Here is a 20,874-nt window from a genome sequence, read left to right on the forward strand (position 1 = left end):
GTGGATTGCCTTTTAATTGTTGACTGTGTCTTTTGATGCACAGAAGTTTTAAAATTTTTAACTGCTTTAATGAGGTATAATTGATATAAAAAAACTATCTATTTGGTGTTGTATAATTTTATTAGTTTGGACATATACAGGTACCCGTGCTACTACCACAATTAAGGTGATAGACATATCCAGCACTTTCCAAAGATTCCTTATGTCTCCTTTCTTTGGTAGTGGAAGGAATACTTAAGGGTATAATACCATATTAGCTATAGGAACTGTGTTGTACAACAGATCTCTAGAACGTAGGCGTGTAGAATAACTGACACTTTATACCCATTAAATAACAACTTCCCATTTTTCCCACCTATTAGTCGTTGGAAACCACTATTTTATTCTCTGCTTCTATGAATTTGACTGTTTTAGATACCTTATAAAAATAGAATCGTGTAGTATTCTACATGACTGGATTATGTTACTTAACATAATACCTTCCAGTTTCATCCATGAGAAGTTTTAAATTTTGATGAACTCCAATTAATCTATCTTTTTGTTGACAGTGCTTTTGGTGTCACATCTAAGGCATTGTTGCAAAAATTCTATGTCATGAAGCTTCTCCTTTCTATTTTCTTTGAAGAGTTTTATGGTTTTCACTATTACATTTAGGTTTGTGATCTATTTTGAGGTAATTTTTGTGTTTGGTGTAAGGTTCAGTCTACATTTTTTTGCACAAGGATATCCAGTTTTCCCATCACCATATGTTTACAAAACTGTCCTTCTCTATTAAATAGTCTTGTCATCCTTGTCAAAAATCATTTGACCATATATATGCAAGGGATTAATTCTGGTCTCTTTTTCATTGGTCTGTGTGTCTTTTACACCAGTACCACACTGTTTTAATTACTGTAACTTTGTAGTAAGTTTTGAAATCAGAAAGTGTACATTCTCTGGTTTGTTCTTTTTCAGGATTGCTTTGGTTATTTGGAGTCCCTTGAGATTTCTATATGAGCTTTTGGGTGGATTTTTCTTTTCTGCAAAAAATGTCATGGAGATTTTGATAAGGATTGCATTGAATCTGTAGGTTACTTTGGTAGTATCAACATATTAATGGTGTTAAGTCTTCTAATCCATGAGCATGGGATATGTTTCCATTTATTTATATATTTTAAATTTCTTTTGGCAGCGTTTCTGGCAGTGTATCATTGTACAGGTTTTTCACCTCTTTGGTTAGGTTAATTCCGAGATATCTTACTCTTTTTGATGCTGTTGTAAGTGGAATTATTTTCTTAATTTCATTTTCAGATTATTCATTATGTAATGAGATGTAACTGATTTTTGTGTATTGATTTTGTATCCTGCAACTTTGGTGAATTTGTTTGTATGTGTGTAATCTTTAGACATTTCTATATATAAGATCGTGTCATCTCAAACAGAGATATTTTACTTCTTTCATTCCTATCTGGATGCTCATCCTTTATTTTCTTGCCTAATTGCTCTCACTGGAACTTCCAGTATTGTGTTGAACTGAGGTGGCAAAGTGGGCATTTATGTCTTGTTCCTAATCTGAAGATGGTAAATCTTAGAGGAAAAGTCTTTCATCAGTAAATGTGATGTTAGGTGTAGGCTTTTTTTTTTTTCAACGTTTATTTATTTTTGGGACAGAGAGAGACAGAGCATGAACGGGGGAGGGGCAGAGAGAGAGGGAGACACAGAATCGGAAACAGGCTCCAGGCTCTGAGCCATCAGCCCAGAGCCCGACGCAGGGCTCGAACTCACAGACCGCGAGATCGTGACCTGGCTGAAGTCGGACGCTTAACCGACTGCGCCACCAAGGCGCCCCAGGTGTAGGCTTTTCTTATATGCTCTTTATTGCGTTTAGGAAGTTTCCTCCTATTGGTAGTTTGTTGACTGTTTTTTATCATGAAAGGGTATTGAATTTTGTCAGATGCTTTTTCTGTATCAATTGAGTGTATCTTGTGTTTTTTGCCCTCTTCATTATGCTAATGTGACCTGTTACATTGATTTTTTCATATATTGAACTATCTTTGCCTTTCAGCAATAAATCCCACTGTGTTATGGTGTATAATCCTTTTAATATGCTGCTGAATTTGGTCTGCTAGTACTTTGTTGAGGAATTTTGCATCAATATTCATAAGAGATAATTGTCCAATAGTTTTCTTTTAAATGTCTTTTTTTGGCTTTGGTATTAGGGTAATGTTATCCTCGTCCAATGAGTTAGGAAATGCTCCTTACTCTTCAATTTTTTTGGAATGTTTCAGAATTTGGAAGAATTGTTTCAGAAGAAACCATGTGTCGATGTTTGATAAAATTCATTAGTGCAACCATCTGGTCCTAGGCTTTTCTTGTCAGGAACTTTATGATTACTGGTTCATTATCTTTACTAATCATAGGTCTGTTTAGATTTCCTAATCATTATTCATTCTTGGTAGGTTTTATGTTTCTAGAAATTTTTCCATTTCACCTCTGTCATATAGTTTTTCATATGCAGTTGTTCATGCTGCTCTGATATGGTCCTTTTTATTCCTGTAATGTTCTCTTTCTGATTTTAATTTATTTGAATCTTTTCTGTTTTTCGTATTCTAACTAATGGTTTATCTTTTCAAAGAGCCAGCTCTTGGTCTTATTGATTTTCTTTATTGTTTTTCTCTTCTCTCTTTAATCTCTGGTCTAACCTTTATTATTTCTTTCCTTCGGTAAGCTTTTGGCTTAGTTTGTTTTTGCTTTACTAATTAAGATGTAGAGTTAGGTTGTTTTGAAATTTTTTTTGACATAAATATTTATAGCTCTAAATTTCTCTTAGCATTGTTTTTGCCATATCCTATGAGTTTTGGTGTGTTGTGTTTTCATTTTCATCTTTTTCAAGATATTTTCTAATTTCCCTTGTGATTTCTTCTTTGAAACATTGGTTAAGAATTTACTGTATGATTGCCACATCTTTATGACTTTTCCAGTTTTCCTTTGCTGTTAATTTCTAGTTTCATTCCACTATGATTGGAAAAATACTTTGTCTGATTTTAATCTTACTAAATTATTAAGATTTTTTTTGTGTGTGGCCTAACATATGATCTATTCAGAAAAATGTTCCATGTGGACTTGAGAAGACTATGTATTGTACTGTTTTTGGATTGAGTGTTCTGTATCGGTCTGGTAGGTCCAGTTGGCCTATAGTGTTCAAGTCCTGTATTTCCTTACTGATCTGAATGGTTGCTCTGTTATTGAAAGTGGAGTATTGAGTTTTCTATTGTTACTGTGTAGGTATGTATTTCTCTTTTTTAATTCTGTTCATGCTTCATATATTTTGGAGCTCTGCTGTTTGGTGTATGTATGTTTATAATTGTTATATCTTCTTAATGAATTGACCATTTTCTCAATATTTAATGTCTTTTTTGTGTCTTATAACAGTTTTGACTTCTAGTCTGTTTTGTTTGATATTAGTGTAGCCACTCTAGCTCTCTCCTGGTTACTATTTGCATGGGATATCTTTCTGTCCTTTTACTTTTAGCCTATCATGTCCTTAGATCTTATAGACACTGTATAATAGGATCATGCTTTTTAAATTCATTATGCCATTCTGAAATGATACTCAACATTATTGGCTATGAGGTAAGTATAAATTAAAACTAGTGAGATATTACATCGTCACCAGAATGACTAATAGGGTTGGTGAGGAGGTGGAAGAACTGGAACTCTCATACGTTGCTGGTGGGAGGATATAGATTGACAGCTACTCTAAGAAAGTGTTTGGCCATATATGCTAAAGTTAACTATGTGTGTGTCTTAGTGACCTAGCAATTCCTTCTGTTGGTATATATCCAACAGAAATATGTGTTTATGTTCACTAAAAGTTATGTTCAAGGAGGTTTGTAGAGCCTATGTTTGTAATAGTCAAAAACTGGAAACTTTTATGTCCATCAATAGTAGAGTAGGTGAATTAATTGAGATATAGTCACATAATGGAGTATTACACAGCAATGAAAATGAGCAAAATACTCATACAGATGATGTGGAAGAGTCTCAGAGCTGTAACAGATATTGAATGAAAATAAATACAAAAGCGTATGTCTTCTGTGAATTAATATGAGAAGCTGGCAAAATCAGTCTATGGTAATAAATGTCAAAATGACAAAAATTAAAATAGGTTGTAGATAAGAACTTTCAGGTACAGATGTGATTCACCTTTGTTTAACTTTTCCTACTAACTTTTACCTTTAATTTTATATATTTTGATGTTTTTGCCAATTTCAACCTCAGAATATTGGTAAAAGTACTGAACTGTTTGTTTATTTATTGACTGATTTATTTGGGGGAGAGAGTGTGAGCAGGGGAGGGATAGAGAGAGAGAGAGGGAGAGAAAGAATCCCAAGTAGGCTCCTCGCTGTCAGTGCAGAGCCTGAAGCAGGGCTTGAACCCACAAACCATGAGATCATGACTTGAGCAGAAATTAAGAGTAGGATGCTTAACATACTGAGCCACCCAGGCATCCCCATAGTTGTTTTTATAAATGCAGCCTTGAACTGCTTTTCCATTAGACTGATGCCTTTTTTATTTAATTTGTGGTTTGGGGAATTAACTGTTTTTCCTGAAAGAGATGTTATTGATTTAAATGGAAAAAATTTTGTGTTCAGAATACTTTATTTTGGAGGTTAGTCAAGATTTGTCTTCAACATTTTAATTTAAAAATTGAAAAAGGCAGTTGAGAATTTAAATTTGTAGAAAGACAATATACTGAATAAATTCTTCTCGACCATTTTATGACATTCTCTGTGTCTGTATGTATGGTAGGAGAATTTCCTGTGCTAGCCATTTTCTTGAAAGGTGAACTGGAGTGACACATAGTATTCTAGAAAGTTTAAGTGAGAAATAAGAAGTGGGTATTCGGGTCCTAACTTTGCCCAGCTTTATGATCTTGAGTAAATTATATTATCTTTTTGTCTCTTCTAAGTAATGCTGCATTGAATATTAGTGTAAACGTTTTTGTGTGGTTATATGTTTTTAGTATTCTTGGATATATACCTAAGAATTGAAATAGTGATTCATATAGTTTCAGTGTTTCCACATTTTCAACAACACTTGTCATTGTCATTTTGGTTATAGCCATACTACTGGGTGTGAATTAGTAGGATGCCATTGTGGTTTTGATTTGCATTTCCCTGATGACTGTTAATATTAAGCATCTTCTCAAGTGCTTATTGGCCATTTTATATCTGGGAGAAATGTCTTTTGAAATCTGTTGCCCATTTTATAATTGGGTTAGTTGTTTTATTATTGAGACCTTATATATTTTGTATCCTAGACCCTTATCAAGTATATAATTAGCAAATATTTTCTCCCAGTTTGTGAGTTGTCTTTTCACTATCTTGAGAGTGTCCTTTGATGCACAAAAATGTTTAATTTTGAGGAAGTCCATTTGTTGCTTGTGCTTGTTAGGGTCACATTTAAGAAACTATTGCCTAATCCAAGGTCATGAAAATTTATACCTTTGTTCCCTTCTGAGAGTTTTTTTGGATTTAGCTTTTACATTTATGTATTTGATCTATTTTGAATTAATTTTTTGCATACTATATGAGGTGGGAGTCCAACTTAAGGCTTTGGCGTGTGGATATCCAGTTGTTCAGTGCCAGTGAACTGCCAGAACTGGGTGGCTCAGTCAGTTGAGCGTCCGACTTTGGCTGAGGTCGTGATCTCGCGGTCTGTGAGTTTGAGCCCCGCATTGGGCTCTGTGCTGACAGCTCAGAGCCTGGAAGCTGCTTCGGATTCTGTGTCTCCCTCTCTCTGCCCCTCCCCCCACTCATTCTCTGTCTCTGTCTCTGTCTCTGTCTCTGTCTCTGTCTCTCTCTCTGTCAAAAATAAACATTAAAAAATTTTTTTTATAAAGACTGTTCTTTCACGTTATCTTGGCAACCTTGTCAAAAATCATTTGACTGTAGATGTTTGGGTTTATTTCTGGATTCAGTTCTATTCCACCAGTCTCTATTCTTATGTCAGTATTACCATTGTTTTGATTGCTATAGCTTTGTAGTAAGCTTTGAAATCAGGGTGTGTGAATATTCTAACTTTATTTTTCTTTTGCAATATTGTTTTGGCTCTTCAGGGCCTCTTGTACTTCCAAATTTAAGGATCAGCTTTTCTGGGGATTGTACAAATTTAGGGATCAGCTTTTCTGGGGCACCTGGGTGGCTCAGTTAAGTGTCTGACTTCCGCTCAGGTAACAATCTTGCGGTTTGTGAGTTCAAGTCCCATGTTGGGCTCTGTGCTGACAGCTCAGAGCCTGAAGCCTGCTTTGGATTCTGTGTCTGCCTCTCTCTCTGCCCTTCCCCTTCTCACCCTCTGTCTGTCTCTCTCTCTCAAAAATAAATAAACATCAAAAAAAAATTTTTAAAAAGAATTAGCTTTTCTATTTCTGCAAAAAAAAAAAAAAAAAGGCCAATGGAATTTTGATACAGATTGCGTGGAATCTGTAGATCACTTTGGGAATATTCCCATCTTAACAATATTGTCTTTCATCTATGACCATGGGATGCCTTTCCATACATTTAGATCTTCAATTTTTTTCAATAATGTTTTATAGTTTTCAGTGTATACAAGACTTATTTTTCTTAAGTATATTCCTAAGTAATTTATTCTTTTTGATACTATAAATGGAATTTATTTTATTTTTTTATGTGACTTTTAAAAAATCTTATTTAAGTTCCAGTATAGTTAACATGCAGTGTTAAATGAGTTTCAAGTGTATGGTGTAATGATTGAACAATTCTGTATATTTCTTTGCTTATCAAGAGAAGTATACTCTTGGGGTGCCTTGGTGGCTCATTTGCTTAAGCATCTGACTCTTGATTTTCGCTCAGATCATGATCTCACAGTTTGTGAGTTCAAGCCCCATGTCTGGCTCTGTGCTGATAGTGCAGAGCCTGCTGGGGATTCTCTCTCTCCCTCTTTCTCTGTCCCTCCCCCACTTGCACACTCTCTCTCAAAAACAAATAAATAAACATTAAAAAAAAGAATTTAAAGTGTACTCTTAGTTCCCTTCACCTATTTCATCCATCCCCTCCCACTTCCCCTCTGGTAACCATCTGTTTGTTCTCTGTAGTCTTTTTTGGTTTGTCTCTCTTTTTTTCCTTTGTTCATTTGTTTTGCTTATTAACTTCCACATATGAGTAAAATTATGTGTTATTTGTTTTTCTATAAAAACAGGAGTGCTTTTAGTCCTGTATCCAGTACAGTATTAAAAAGGAGTAGTAAGACTGGCCATCTGTTTCTAATCTTAAGGGGGCATGCATCTGGTCTTTCACCATTAAGTATGATGTTAGCTGTGGGGTTTTTCATGGATGACCTTTATCACCTTGATGAAATTCCCTTATCTTTCTAGTCTTTCAAGTATTTAAGGTAGTTAGGTTTTGGCAGATGCATTTTCTGTGTCTATTGAGATGATGTTTTGGTCCTTTTTTAATGTTATTTATTACATTGATTTTTGTATGCTGAACCCTACCTTTTGTGGAATATATCCCACATGTTTGCAGTGTGTAATCCCCCCCCCCCCTTTTTTTTAATGTTCTGGATTAGGTTTGCTAGTATTTTCTTGAGGATTTTTATATCTGTTCACTTGGGGATCTAGTTGTCTTGTAATGTTTTTGTCTGGTTTATCAGTAATCAGTAATACTGGCTTCAGTTCTCTCTTTCTTTCTCTAGTTCTCTCTCTTTTAATAGTGATAGTTTTTTCTTAAATGTTTGAAGGCATGTGGTTTGGACTTTTATTTGCAGAAAGATTTTCATTTCTAATTCAATCTCATTAATTTTTATATTGAATTCAGATCCTTCTTGGTTTAGGTAGTTTCTAGTAATTTGTGTCATCCAGGTGACCCAATTTATTGGAAATACAGTTGTTCATAGTATTATCTTATTCTTTTCATTTCTGTAAGGTTGGTAATAATGCTCTATCTTTAATACCTCAGTTTAGTTATTTGTGTCTTTTTTTTTCTTGGGTAGTCTAGCTAAATGTTTGCTAATTTTCCACTCTAATCCTTATTGTTTCCTTCCTTCTGCTTGTTTGGGTTTCAAATGCTCTTCTTTCTCTAGGGTCTTAAGGTAGAAGTTTAGGTTATTAATTTGAGATCTTTCTCATTTTCAATATGAACATTTACAGTTAGAAATTTATCTCTAAGTTGTACTTCAGGAGCATCTAGTAAGTGTCAGTATACTTTGTTTTCATTTGCATTTATCTCAAAGCATTTTCTAATTTCCTCATGATTTCTTTTTTGATCCATTGATTCTTTAAATTTTTTTTTTCAACGTTTATTTGTTTTTGGGACAGAGAGAGACAGAGCATGAACGGGGGAGGGGCAGAGAGAGAGGGAGACACAGAATCGGAAACAGGCTCCAGGCTCTGAGCCATCAGCCCAGAGCCCGACGCGGGGCTCGAACTCACGGACCGCAAGATCGTGACCTGGCTGAAGTCGGACGCTTAACCGACTGCACCACCCAGGCGCCCCTTGATCCATTGATTCTTAAGGAGTGTGGTGTTTTATTTTCACATATTTGTGAATTTCCCAAATTTCCTTCTGTTTCTGATTTCATTGCATTGTTGTCAGGGAACAGACTTCATATAACTTCAGTCCATTTATACTTACTGAGATTAGTTTTATTGATGTGTTTTGGAAAATGTTCTGTGTGCATTTCTGAAGAATGTGTTTTGGGGTTGAGTTTCCGTGGAAGTTTTATAGTGTTATTCAAATCTTGTTTTCTCACTGATTTTTCTGTTTATCTATTGTTGAAAATTGGGCATTGAAATCTGCAGCAGTTATTTTTTTTTTTTTTTTCAACGTTTATTTATTTTTGGGACAGAGAGAGACAGAGCACGAACGGGGGAGGGGCAGAGAGAGAGGGAGACACAGAATCGGAAACAGGCTCCAGGCTCCGAGCCATCAGCCCAGAGCCCGACGCGGGGCTCAAACCCACGGACGGCGAGATCGTGACCTGGCTGAAGTCGGACGCTTAACCGACTGCACCACCCAGGCGCCCCTGCAGCAGTTATTTTTGAATGATCTATTTCTCCTTTCAATTCTGTAATTTTCTTCTTCCTGTATATTGAGTTTATTGTTACGTGCATACATATTTATAATTACTATAATATAGTATATACTATATTATAGTAATTATAATTGATGAACTGGCCATGTTTTCATTATAAGTGTTCTCCTTTGTCTCTAACAATTTTTGTATTCTCTTTTGTCTTCTATTAGTATAGCACTGTAGATCTTTTCTGACTACTGCTTGCATGGTATATCTTTTTCCATCTTTTTACTTTCAGTTTTGTCTTTGAATCTAAAGTTGTGGACAGCATATGGTTGGATCATGTTATTATTTTTTTTAAGTTTATTTATATGTTTGTGCTGATGGGGGAGGGGCAGAGAGAGAGGGAGAGAGAGAATCTCAAGCAAGCTCTGCACTGCCAGCACAGATCCCAACATGGGGTTCCAACTCACAAAACCATGAGATCATGACCTGAGCTGAAATCAAGAGTTGACACTTAACCGACTGAGCCACCCAGGCGCCCCGCCCCGATCATGTTTTTTCTTTTCTTTTCTTTTCTTTTCTTTTCTTTTCTTTTCTTTTCTTTTCTTTTCTTTTCTTTTCTTTTCTTTTCTTTTCTTTTCTCTTCTCTTCTCTTTCCTTTTTAATTTTTTTAATGTTTATTTTAGAGAGAGAGACAGAGTACAAGCTGGAAGGGACAGAGAGAGAGGGAGACACAGAATCTGAAGCAGGCTTCAGCCTCTGAGCTGTCAGTACAGAGCCCGATGCAGGGCTCAAACTCACGAACTGTAAGATCATGACCTGAGCTGAAGTTAGATGCTCAACTGACTGAGCCACCCAGGCGTCCCACCTGATCATGTTTTTTTAATCTACTGTGCGAATCTCTATCCTTTAAATGGTTTGTTCATTCCACTTATATTTAATGTAATTACATATGGGTAGAATTACATCTGCTACTTTGTTCATATTTGTGTTTTATGTGTTGTATCCATTTTGTACCACATTTTTCTATTACTGCTTTCTTTTGTGTTAGATATTTTCTAGTATGCTAATTTAATTTTATTTCTTTTGCCGCTTTTATAAAGTTTATTTTTACCAGTTGCTCTGGATATTAAAATTAATAACTTAAAACAATGTAGTTTGGGGGCACCTGGGTAGCTCAGTGGATTAAGCATCTTATTCTTGATCTCAGTTTAGGTCAGGATCTCATAGTTCATGGGATTGAGCCTTATATCAGGCTGTGTGCTGACAGTGTGGAGCCTGCTTGGGATTCTCTCTCCCCACCCCCCCTGCCCTCCCCTGCCCTTGCATGCTTTCTCTCTCTCCTTCTCTCTCTCAAAATAAATAAACTTAAAAAAAATAACAAAAACCAAAAAATCATTATAGTTTGAGTTGATACCATCTTAATTACTGTGGTATGCAAACACTTTTATATAACACCATTCTTCCCCTTTGTGCTGTTACTGTTATATAAGTTATATTATTGTATCTTGTGTGCCCAACAAAACACTTCATATTATTGCTTTGTGCAGTTTCTTTAAACCTGTGTATTTCTTGTTGTTGCTTGTGGAGAAGAGTTAACATGGTAGGCCTCACTGCATATCCTTAGAACTGCTTAAAAGATCCACCCTTGGCTAGCATCTGAGAACTTACCAGGGTCCATACCTGCCTAACTGATAAGAATGCTCGCTGTGCCTAAACTGCTTATACAAACAGTATAGTTTGTGCTGAATAGCTGCTTTTCTTCTGGGAGTTAGGAATTTTGGTGTATGCTAGGCAGAGGGTATGTATTGATCAGTCCCTAATAAAAACCCTCAGTGCAGAGTTTCCAGTTTTTCCTGGTGATGTCATAACTGATTTCTGGGGTTGGGGGGAATTAAAGGTCTCATATGACTTTATTAAAAAAAGATCCTTAGGAGCTAGCCCTCACCTTCCCTGGTCTTTGCCCCGTTTGCCCTTTCCTTTAGCTTATTTTGCTTTGTGCCCTTTTGCTATAGTAAATTATAGCTGTCAGTACTACTGTGTCACTGAGTCTGTTGAGTTCTCTAGCAAGCTCTTGAAACTGGGTGTTCCATTACACACTGCTGTAATAGATTACCACAAATTTGGTGGCTTAAAACAACATAAATTTATCATCTTACAGTTTGGGAAGTCAGAAGTCTAAAATGAGTCTAACTGGGCCAAAATCAAGGTGTCAGCATTGCTATGGTTCTTCTGGAGGCTGTAGAGAAAAATGCATTTTTCTTGCCTTTCCCACATCCTAGCAGCTGCCTGTATTCATTGGCTCATGGCTGTCCCATTCCATCTTTAAAGCCAACAATGAGTGGTCAAGCTATTCTTTTGCAGTACCACTCTGACACTTTCCTGCTGATTGTTTATTTATAAGGATCCCTGTGATTATGTTAGGTCCAGCCAAATAACCCAGGATAATCCTCTTATCTTAAATTTGTTAATTTATCATATCTGCAGAGTTCCTTTTGCCATGTATATATATATTTTTTTTAACGATTAAATGTGTTTATCTTTTTTTCTCCTCAGGCAGTAAAGAATGCTGATGGAAGAACCATTTTCCTAATTTTCAAATTGTTGAGCTGGTTGCCATGATGGGTGAGTTCAGACTAAAGGCAATTTTCATCTATAATTAAAGGATAAAATGGGGAAGAAAAATTTTTCTCTGTGTGTATGACCAAACATTTTTATAAAGAAATTTTATGATATAATAGACTTCTGTAATGTTTTGTATTTAATAGATTTTAGATTAAAGCACTTTTTCAGTTAACTTACATATTTGGAATGACCATTTCATGCAGGATATCCTAGTAGGGACATTCAAAATAAACTACTAAAATGGATTGAGATTTACTTAGAGTCTAATGGCCAGAGAGAATACTAGATAAGGAAACCTGACTTGTAAAGATTGAATAAATGCTGAAGAATGAATTGTTGTAACTACCCAACTATGTGATGTGGTATCATAATGTTAATGGCAAGGGAGGCTTTCCTAAAGTATGGGAGTGGGTTATAGGTTATTTACTTTGTTTCTTCCCCTTTTCCCCTTGTTGAAGTTTCCAACGTGAGGCAAGGATTGGACAGGGAAACACTAGAAATAAATGGACCAAATGGCACCCACCCCATCCTAAATGGGGAAAAAATGGACTGAGTAGTTGGAAGCTAAGTTTTTAAATCTAGACTGATCCCATTTTCTTAATTCTGACATAAACTTGTTCATGTTTATCTTTGTCACATTTTTCTTATCACTTGTTTAACAAACGTTATTATTCACTCTTACATGCATGTATGTGACAGTATAGGCTAAAGAGCTTAAATTTGTCAATGTTCTTTAGTGGAGGGTCTGTGCATTTTCAGTGTGTCTCCTTGTGGCAAGTGTGTAAGCCGAAGCTTCACCTTCCTGCTTTTTAAATTTCTCTTCATTTCTCTTTTTGTAACCATGTGTGTAGTGCCATCATGTGGCCCAAATTCTCCGCCCAGCTTCACCTCCAGTTCCAAATTGGATATCTTTTACTGAACTCCTATCATCTTTTCATTTTGGTTGTTCTCACTTGCAGTCTGAGCTGTGTATTAATCAAATCCAGTTGTACCATCCTTCTCAAATAACACTTCACTATAGTAAGCAACAATGCAAGGAATAGTCATTGCTTAAAAACTTATACAAAGGTATTCACAGAAAACTGAATATTTAAAAGTATGAATCATAGGTATTTGAATTTTAGATTGAGGATGTTCTCCTGTAGTTATTTTACAAGCATAATGAATAAGCATAGAAGGAATCTAAACCTTTCTGATAAAAGATTTTATTGAAATTATTTCCCAAATAATTTGTTTTTGTGTTCAGGTAAATGTCTTTTCAGCATGTCAGAAACCCACTGCTTCATCTGTGTGCCTTTGGTCAGACTCTGGCCTCCTCCTGTAGGCATCCTCATTGCCTGTTTGATCAACTCATGATCTTTAAGAAATTTATAACCTGTCATATCTGCCTAGTACCAATGACCACCACAGAGATGCTTGATAGAGTAAAGCAGCCTAAGAATTTTTACAAGAGTGCTTATAGTGGATGTTCACCACTTTGCATGATCTTTTGTGAATTTGTTAGTTTACATCTTGTCAGCGTCCTCAAAGTAAGTTTCTTATTGGGTACTTAGGTATATCATGTGATTCTTCTTCAAGCCAGAAAAAGAAGGAACTCAGTTAAATTGCCCTTTATTTGCATGTCATCTCACTGAGAAGTTACTTTTATTCAAATGGTCCTCCTTACTTTTTTACATCTACGATAGGAAGCCGTACTTGTTTCTTTTTTACTTTTATTTATTAAAAAAATTTTTTTTTCTTAACGTTTATTCATTTTTTGGGAGACAGAGACAGTACGAACGGAAGAGGGGGAGAGAGAGACACACATAATCCGAAGCAGGCCCCAAGCTCTGAGCTGTCAGCACAGAGCCCGATGTGGGGCTCAAACTCACGAACTGTGAGATCATGACCTGAGTGAGCTGAAGTCAGATGTTTAACCAGCTGAGCCACTCAGGCACCCCCATACTCATTTTTTTTAAACAAGGAAATTAGTATATGTAAATATGATAAGAGATTTAAGCCAAGCATCTGTTCATTTTGGTATTGTGATATTAAACATGGGAAAATATCTAAATTCAAATGTTTAAGTTTTCTCTAATGAAGAAAATAATTAGAACATATATATGTACTTCTAAGTTTTCGAGTTCTTCTCTCTCGAATACTTAAAAGTATTACTTAAATACTTAAAAATCCAGTTAGGATTAAAGAGCTTACCTTTCTCAAGAAGGTTACATGAGAATATTTTATTCCAGTTGAGATCATTCTCAGCTTATTTTTTTCCTAAGGGCAGATTTATTTTTATCAATAAATGACATGTTCTGGCTTGGACCTGTGGACAGAACACACTTTGTGATTACATTATACCTGGCTGGCTCAGTTGCTGTTTGGCTAAGGTGACGTGATGAAATTGTATTTTACAAAGAATATTTTGTGAAGGATTATAAAATTTTCTCTAAACCTGGAATTTACTGATAAAACCTTTGGCAGCATTAATTTTAATTTTAATTTTAATTTAATATGCAAGCAGTCTCATTATAGAGCAGAATATATTGAGTATTATAAAAAAATTAATACATTAGGAAAGTCAGCTATTTTGTGTGTTTGAAAGGCTGATGAAGCCATTGAATTGCCACATTCTTTTTAATGATTTCTCTTTACAGGGTAAAGCATGTTTTAATTATTACTACTCTGAAACATAAATTATTGCTCACCAAAATGTTTACATCTTAAAATGTAATCTGTAAAAGTCCTTCAATTCCTTTATTGATTATTTGCTGATTATCATTAGTAGAATTGGTTTAATTCTAGTGATTTACTAGTGAAAATCAATTAAATTATCTCCAAACTTTCCTAGAGAGCATATAATTGGTATTACTAGGAGACTCAGACTTACAGTCTTAGAAAGAAATTTTTGATTTATTTGGAAGAAATTAAAAGTTCATGATCCTTTCACTCAGTTTTATGGATTCACCCCCCCTTTTTTTTTAAAGGAATGCATTTTTCTTACATTGTTACATTTTAAGTCGTTACTGGCTGAGATCCTTAAGCAGCCCATTAAATATAGTCTTGTTGAACTTTATGGTGAGGAAGTACTTACAAATATCAGTAGGTCATTTATTATTCACAGATAAAGCCTTTTGTTTCTGACTTGAAATACTGATGAAAATCTCTAAAAGGAATTCTGTACTTTGAACATAAATGCCAAATAATGATGAAAGTCATTTATTTTTTCCCTACTAGCTTTAATTAAAATTTTAGCTATTCTATTGATGTTTTATTTAGGAATCGCAGAAAGTAATTTGTCATGATGGGGCTGTTTTCACCCATACACTAGGATGTTACATTATTAGAAGAATCAGAATGAGTTTATCTTGCCTATAAATGTCTCATGTGTAAACATCTAGTATGATGCTAGTGCTTGAGTCTAGTGCAGTTTTAATGTTACTTGTATTCAGTTTTTAAATAATGGAAATTTTATTTCACCAAAATAATAGAAGTATAGGCATTGAAAATGTTCTAGATGCATTTTTGTGTTAAATTAACGCATTTTGCATTAAATTTCATGATCAAATTTGTGTTTGATGTCTATGATAAATACATATTGAAATTATGATTCTTTGCATCTATTATTTTAAAAATACCTAGATGATCAGCAAGCTTTGAACTCAATCATGCAAGATTTGGCTGTTCTTCATAAAGCCAGTAGACCGGCATTATCTTTACAGGAAACCAGAAAAACAAAATCGTCATCACCAAAAAAGCAGGTATTCTAATAAACACATATTTTTATTGTATGAATTATTTGCCTTGAATATCCTAATCTTATAGAGGGTTTGTTTAAAGTGTTTGTCTTTTACATTTTTGAATCAAATATTTTTTGTCATACATTTTTCCTAATGGGTGTGCATTTTTAAAAACGGTAGTTTTCATTGAATGTAGTAACTGCCCTCCAATACTGATATTTCATCCATTCTTAAAGCACTTAAGATAAACAAATTGTTTTTATTTAAAATAGTCTGTTCTGTTTACAAATGAGCATCATTTTGATTTTTGTAACTCAAATTTGTTTGAGATGTCCAACACGAAAAGTGGGAATCCAATGCTCTGTATTTTCCTCTCATAGGTTTAGCAAGGGTCTCATAGGCATGATCACCAAGAGATTTTGGTGCTCTTTGCTTTCAGCCCAGAGTCAGCAACACAGTTCTCAACTCAGCTCTTTGACAGACATTATGAATTGATTGGAGTTCACACTGAAAATGAAACCTCCTTTCCCCCTGCTTTTTTTTTTTAAATGAGTGACTAAGGGGGAAAAAAAATGAGTGACTAAGAAAAAATATCTAGAAATTGTAGAAATTTTATCTGATCTCTGAAATGATTTATCATTTCATTACAGAATGATGTGCGAGTCAAATTTGAACACAGAGGGGAGAAAAGGTAAGCAAAGAAACACTACATGCCAGTTTATTGATTTAATCAAATAAGTCATAAAAACCATTAAAAGTTTTTTCTGGACTTTAGTGAAAGTTGATGGCTTACAAATTGAAAATGGAATAGTCCTTTGGTAATGTGTAACATGTACTTAGACTTAAAATAGAGTCTGTCAAAATTTAGGCTAAAGTTTAGTAACAATTATTAATGTTTTTATTTTAGGAAATAAAAAAATCTTGGATAATACAGCCTTTAAATATTACTATTTCCTTTTATTTTTACTCAGTAGAAATCAAATATATTTCTCCTTATCATAATTGTATTGTCCCTTCAGATATTACATAAAGCTTATGTACATGGATTTAACATTCATAATTTTGATTATTCTCAAGAGACCTCAGTCATATGACATATATTTGATTAGTAACATTGAGGAAGATGATTGGAATGGTGGCTGTAAATTAATTAGCAGAGGGATAAGCCTAGCCTTCCATTGGGTATCTGTATCTTAGTGCAGTGGTAGAGGTGGTGGTGGTGGTGGTGGTGGTGGTTGACAACAAAATTGTTAACAAGGCCTAATAGGAGATAGAGAAGATGGGATTTCACTTCTGTTATTGGTGTCTCATTAAATCCAGTTAGTGAAAGAGCATCCATTTTAAGGGCTTTAAACAGGCTCATGAGTCATATAACCTGAAGATGTAAAAATGTTTTATACAGAGATGTCAACAAAATTGGATATACCACATATACCATCCACTTGTCCAACGTGCTTTTTTCCTATTGTTCTTTTATGGATATTTTCTCAATTCTTTCCATTCATTGAGCATTATTTATTAAGTACTGTAAGTATTGGACCATAAAGGAATAAAGTGAGCAGAACTAACATGGTCCCTCCCCCATACTACAGTCTAATATAGTAATTTCCAAGCTTAGGTGCTTGCTCCCAGGGTCAGCATAGGCTAATCTTTTGAGACACAGGAAGAAAATACTAGAATTAAAAAGTTTTAATTTTATAAAAATACTTATTTTGGGGATATGCTTACATGATATATAGGTCCTCAGAAATGTTGAGTTGATAAAGGTACAGAAATCAAAATTTGAATCTCCAAAGAACAAACAACTTTATTCTTTTAATAGTTTTGTTGCATTCCATTATACAGAGGTCACATAGTTAAGTTTAATTTTAATCACTTTTTTCAGTGAACATTTTACAGCTGCTCTTTAATAATCTTAAAATTCTGTCCACATAGAATCCTTCAGTTCCCCAGACCAGTTAAACTGGAAGATCTGAGATCTAAGGCTAAAACTGCCTTTGGACAGTCTATGGATCTCCATTATACCAATAATGAGGTAAACATGTACAATTTAACTTTCAATAGCTCTTATTTTAGAAAGTAGTATGTTCATTTAAGAGATTGTTTTAGGAATATTTATTTAGAAATTGATAAGGATATGGTATGCTAGAGAAACAAAACACGTAAATTTGTAAATTTTAACTAACTGAACTGTGTGTTTTCCATTGTGGAAAGATTTAAAGACACTACTGTGCAAGTAATTGAATGAGAACATATTGAGGGAGGAAACATACGTATTACTTAGAAGTTTGCTGCTTATTTATGTTTTATTTTCACTCTGTGTACTTTTTTTTTTTAAATTATCCTCAAGTTAACATACAGTATAGTGTTGGCTTCAGGAGTAGTAGAATTCAGTGATTCATCTCTTACATATGACACCCAGTGCTTAATCCTGAAGAGTGCCTTCCTTAATGCCCCCATCACCCATTTAACCCACTCCTCCCAACGCTCAGTTTGTTCTCTTTATAAGTCTCTTATGGTTTGTGTCCCTCTCCTATTTTTATCTTCTTTTTCCTTCTCTTCCCCTATGTTCATTGTTAAATTTTCTCAAATTCCACAATGAGTGGAATAGCTATAAACACTGAGGTGCATGTGCCCCCTCAAGTCAACATTTTTGTATCTTTTAGATAAATTCCTAGTAGTGCAATTGCTGGGTTGTAGGGTAGTTCTGTTTTTAATGTTTTGAGGAACCTCCACACTTTTCCAGAGTGGCTGTAACAATTTGCATTCCCACCAACAGTGCAATAGGGTTCCTCTTTCTCCACATCCTCGCCAACATTTGTTGTTTCCTGAGTTGTTAATTTTAGCCATTCTGACAGGTTTGAGGTGGTTTCTCATTGTGGTTTGGGTTTGCATTTTCCTGATGATGAGCGATGTTGAGTATCTTTTCATGTGTCTGTTTGCCATCTGGATGTCTTCTTTGGAAATTGTGTACACTCTACTTTTTGATGAACTGTCTTTTTTTCTCATACTCTACATTTGGGTATATAGACAATAGAGCTTTGGTAGTCAGACAGTTTAGCTAAAACTTTAAAGGATTATTTTCAAGTTGCTTAGGATATGATTAGATCATTATGTTTGTGTGTCGGTACATGTGATTTTAAGGGCTTCATCTGGCACTGAGGAGCTCTGTGTTCTGGACCACCCCCCTTTTTTTAATGTTTATTTATTTTTGAGAGAGAGACAGAGAGAATACAAGCAGGGGAGGGCAGAAAGAGAGGGAGACAAAGAATGTGAAGCAGGCTCCATCCAGGCTCTGAGCTGTCAGCACAGAGCCCGATGCAGGGCTCAAACCCATGAACTGTGAGATCACGACCTGAGCCGAAGTCGGACACTTAACTGACTGAACCACCCAGGCGCCCCTGGAAAATCCCCCTTTGAACCTTCTTAAAATTCAGATTGGATTAGATAATCCCTGAGGTTTCTTTAAGATCCTATGCAATCTCAAGATCTTGAATCTTAAAAATTTCAGGGACAATTTAATTGGTTAATTTGTTGTTTTCTCAGAAAATACTTGCTGAATTTGCCAGGCATAATGCCATGATTCATGAATTGCAGTGCTTCATGGAGTTTATAGGCTTGTGTTTGTGGTAGAAGCAGACAACTAAATAATGAGTTGTTCAAAAATATTAAGTTCTTTGAAGGACAGGCATAAAATATCATGAAAAACAATGAAGGCAAGGGCAGGCAGTACCTGTTCTGTTTAGATGGTACTAAGGAAGAACTAAGGTGGTAATATTTAATTACTGTCACTTGAAGTATGAAAAGCCAAACTTGCAAAAAGTTTGAGGGCAAGAACATCCTTGGTAGAGAGCCATTGAGAAGCATACCTACAGAGATCCTAAGATGGAAAAGACTAGTTATGTTTCAGGAATAGGAAAGTGCTAGTGCGAATGGAGTAATGGTGGAGAGCTTACTAAAAATTAACTTGAGAGAACATGTAAAAGTGCTTTGCAAATGTTAAAACATTGAGCAAATAAAAATATTTGAAAATACTAGATTTTCAAATGAGTCATTATTAATTTAAAACAAAAACTATGTTAATGTAGTTTGTCTAAAGAAACCACTTACAACTGAAAGCAGAACATATTTTGAGAAAGCAAAAATCCATATTCAAACAAATAGTATCCCTGAACAAAGTGATGAGTATTATACTAGAGTAATACCTTAATATTTTATTTTTTAATAATTTTTGGGTTTTCATTTAGCCACGAACACCTCTTGTTGCCTGGCCCTGTCTTGGCACTTACTATTTCTTTTTGTGCCAGCCTGATTTCCACCTGCCAGTCTGAGGGCTTTTTAGAAGTACAGCCATAGGGTCTAGGCAGAAATACAGATAGGGGTACCAGGGGGTGATGGGATTATGAGACTCAAGGATGGTGTGGGAGGTGGGGATAGGTAGGTTCCACTTAACAACAATGGTAACTTGCTGGATAACACATCCTTTATAGGCCCTTTTCCTGTCTTCCCCATTCCTCTGTACCAGTGTTTCCTGGTACATTTTCCCACATACAAAGGCTTGAACTTGAGTCTTTATTTCGTGGTATGATTTTAGGGGAATCCAGATATATATTTGTTTTTGATTTTAGGGGAATCCTGATATATCTTTGTTTTTGTTTGGCCTAAAATTGTATGATGGAAAGCTTTCAAATGCCAAGATACATTAAGTCTACAATATTGTCTTGGTCTAGCAGTCTAGTAGGTCTATCATGAAAAATGAGGTCAGTTTGACATAATTGGCTCATATTGTACCTGTTCTAGGTCCTAGAATTGCTGTTTCATCCCCCTGAGTTCTCCAATTTGTTTATATAATTTTTTCTAGAGTTTTCTTAAGGATTGACACCAAGCTAATCTGTAGTTTCAAGAATCTTCTCCCTTTTTCTAAAAGTTGGAAAATTTCTCCCATTTTCAGTTTATTTTTCTCATGCTTTCTGAGGATTTCTGTGAGTGGTTCTGCCATTATATCTGGGTGGCTTCTTGGCAGGAATGTGGTAGAAGAGACATTAAGTAGGGTAAGATCACGTTTAAAATTTCTCACAACTAAGAGATTCTTTTGAGACTGTGATTCTGTAAGTTAACCATGTCCTGATTCACATCATGACAAACCCAATGCATGCCCTTCAATACTGAGGGTACTAGGGAAAAGCTTATAAGGTCTATTAGTTTTGTGGATGTATGGACAAGCAAAAAACTCATTTATACTGCTTGTTATTCCAGTTCTATAGATTTTTTTTTCCAGTATAAATCCCTGTGTTCTAAAAGAACCATTATTCTGTAAACTTCTAGTTTGCCAGACTCAAAACAATGAGATTTAAGCTGTGATTGGTTGGCTCTGTTAGTTGGGCTCCTCTTTATCTAATAGTGTCAAGCATGTGTGTTGTCGTGTGTGTGTGTGTGTGTGTGTGTGTGTGTTTGTGTGTGTGTGTGTGTGTGTATTGCCACGGGAGATAGATGTGAAGGTGTGCAGGCA

The 20,874-nt window shown here is 35.1% G+C and overlaps 1 protein-coding gene across 2 annotated transcripts in view; it reads left to right on the forward strand.

Annotated features, from left to right (window-relative positions):
• The window catches only part of MAP3K2 (mitogen-activated protein kinase kinase kinase 2), a 94,585-nt gene that overhangs the window by 43,227 nt on the left and 30,484 nt on the right, over positions 1-20,874 (forward strand). Inside the window, exons 2-5 of one of the 2 annotated variants that reach the window (XM_023259211.2) lie at positions 11,575-11,643; positions 15,268-15,386; positions 16,016-16,056; positions 17,301-17,400. In XM_023259211.2, coding sequence (XP_023114979.1) covers positions 11,637-11,643; positions 15,268-15,386; positions 16,016-16,056; positions 17,301-17,400 — 267 coding nt within the window. In that variant the 5' untranslated portion in view covers positions 11,575-11,636. Of the gene's footprint in view, positions 1-11,574; positions 11,644-15,267; positions 15,387-16,015; positions 16,057-17,300; positions 17,401-20,874 lie in introns of those variants that run through there. The other variant, XM_045033576.1, reaches the window with a different exon arrangement.

Source organism: Felis catus, chromosome C1 (genome assembly GCF_018350175.1).
Source record: "Felis catus isolate Fca126 chromosome C1, F.catus_Fca126_mat1.0, whole genome shotgun sequence".
Lineage (NCBI taxonomy): Eukaryota > Metazoa > Chordata > Mammalia > Carnivora > Felidae > Felis > Felis catus.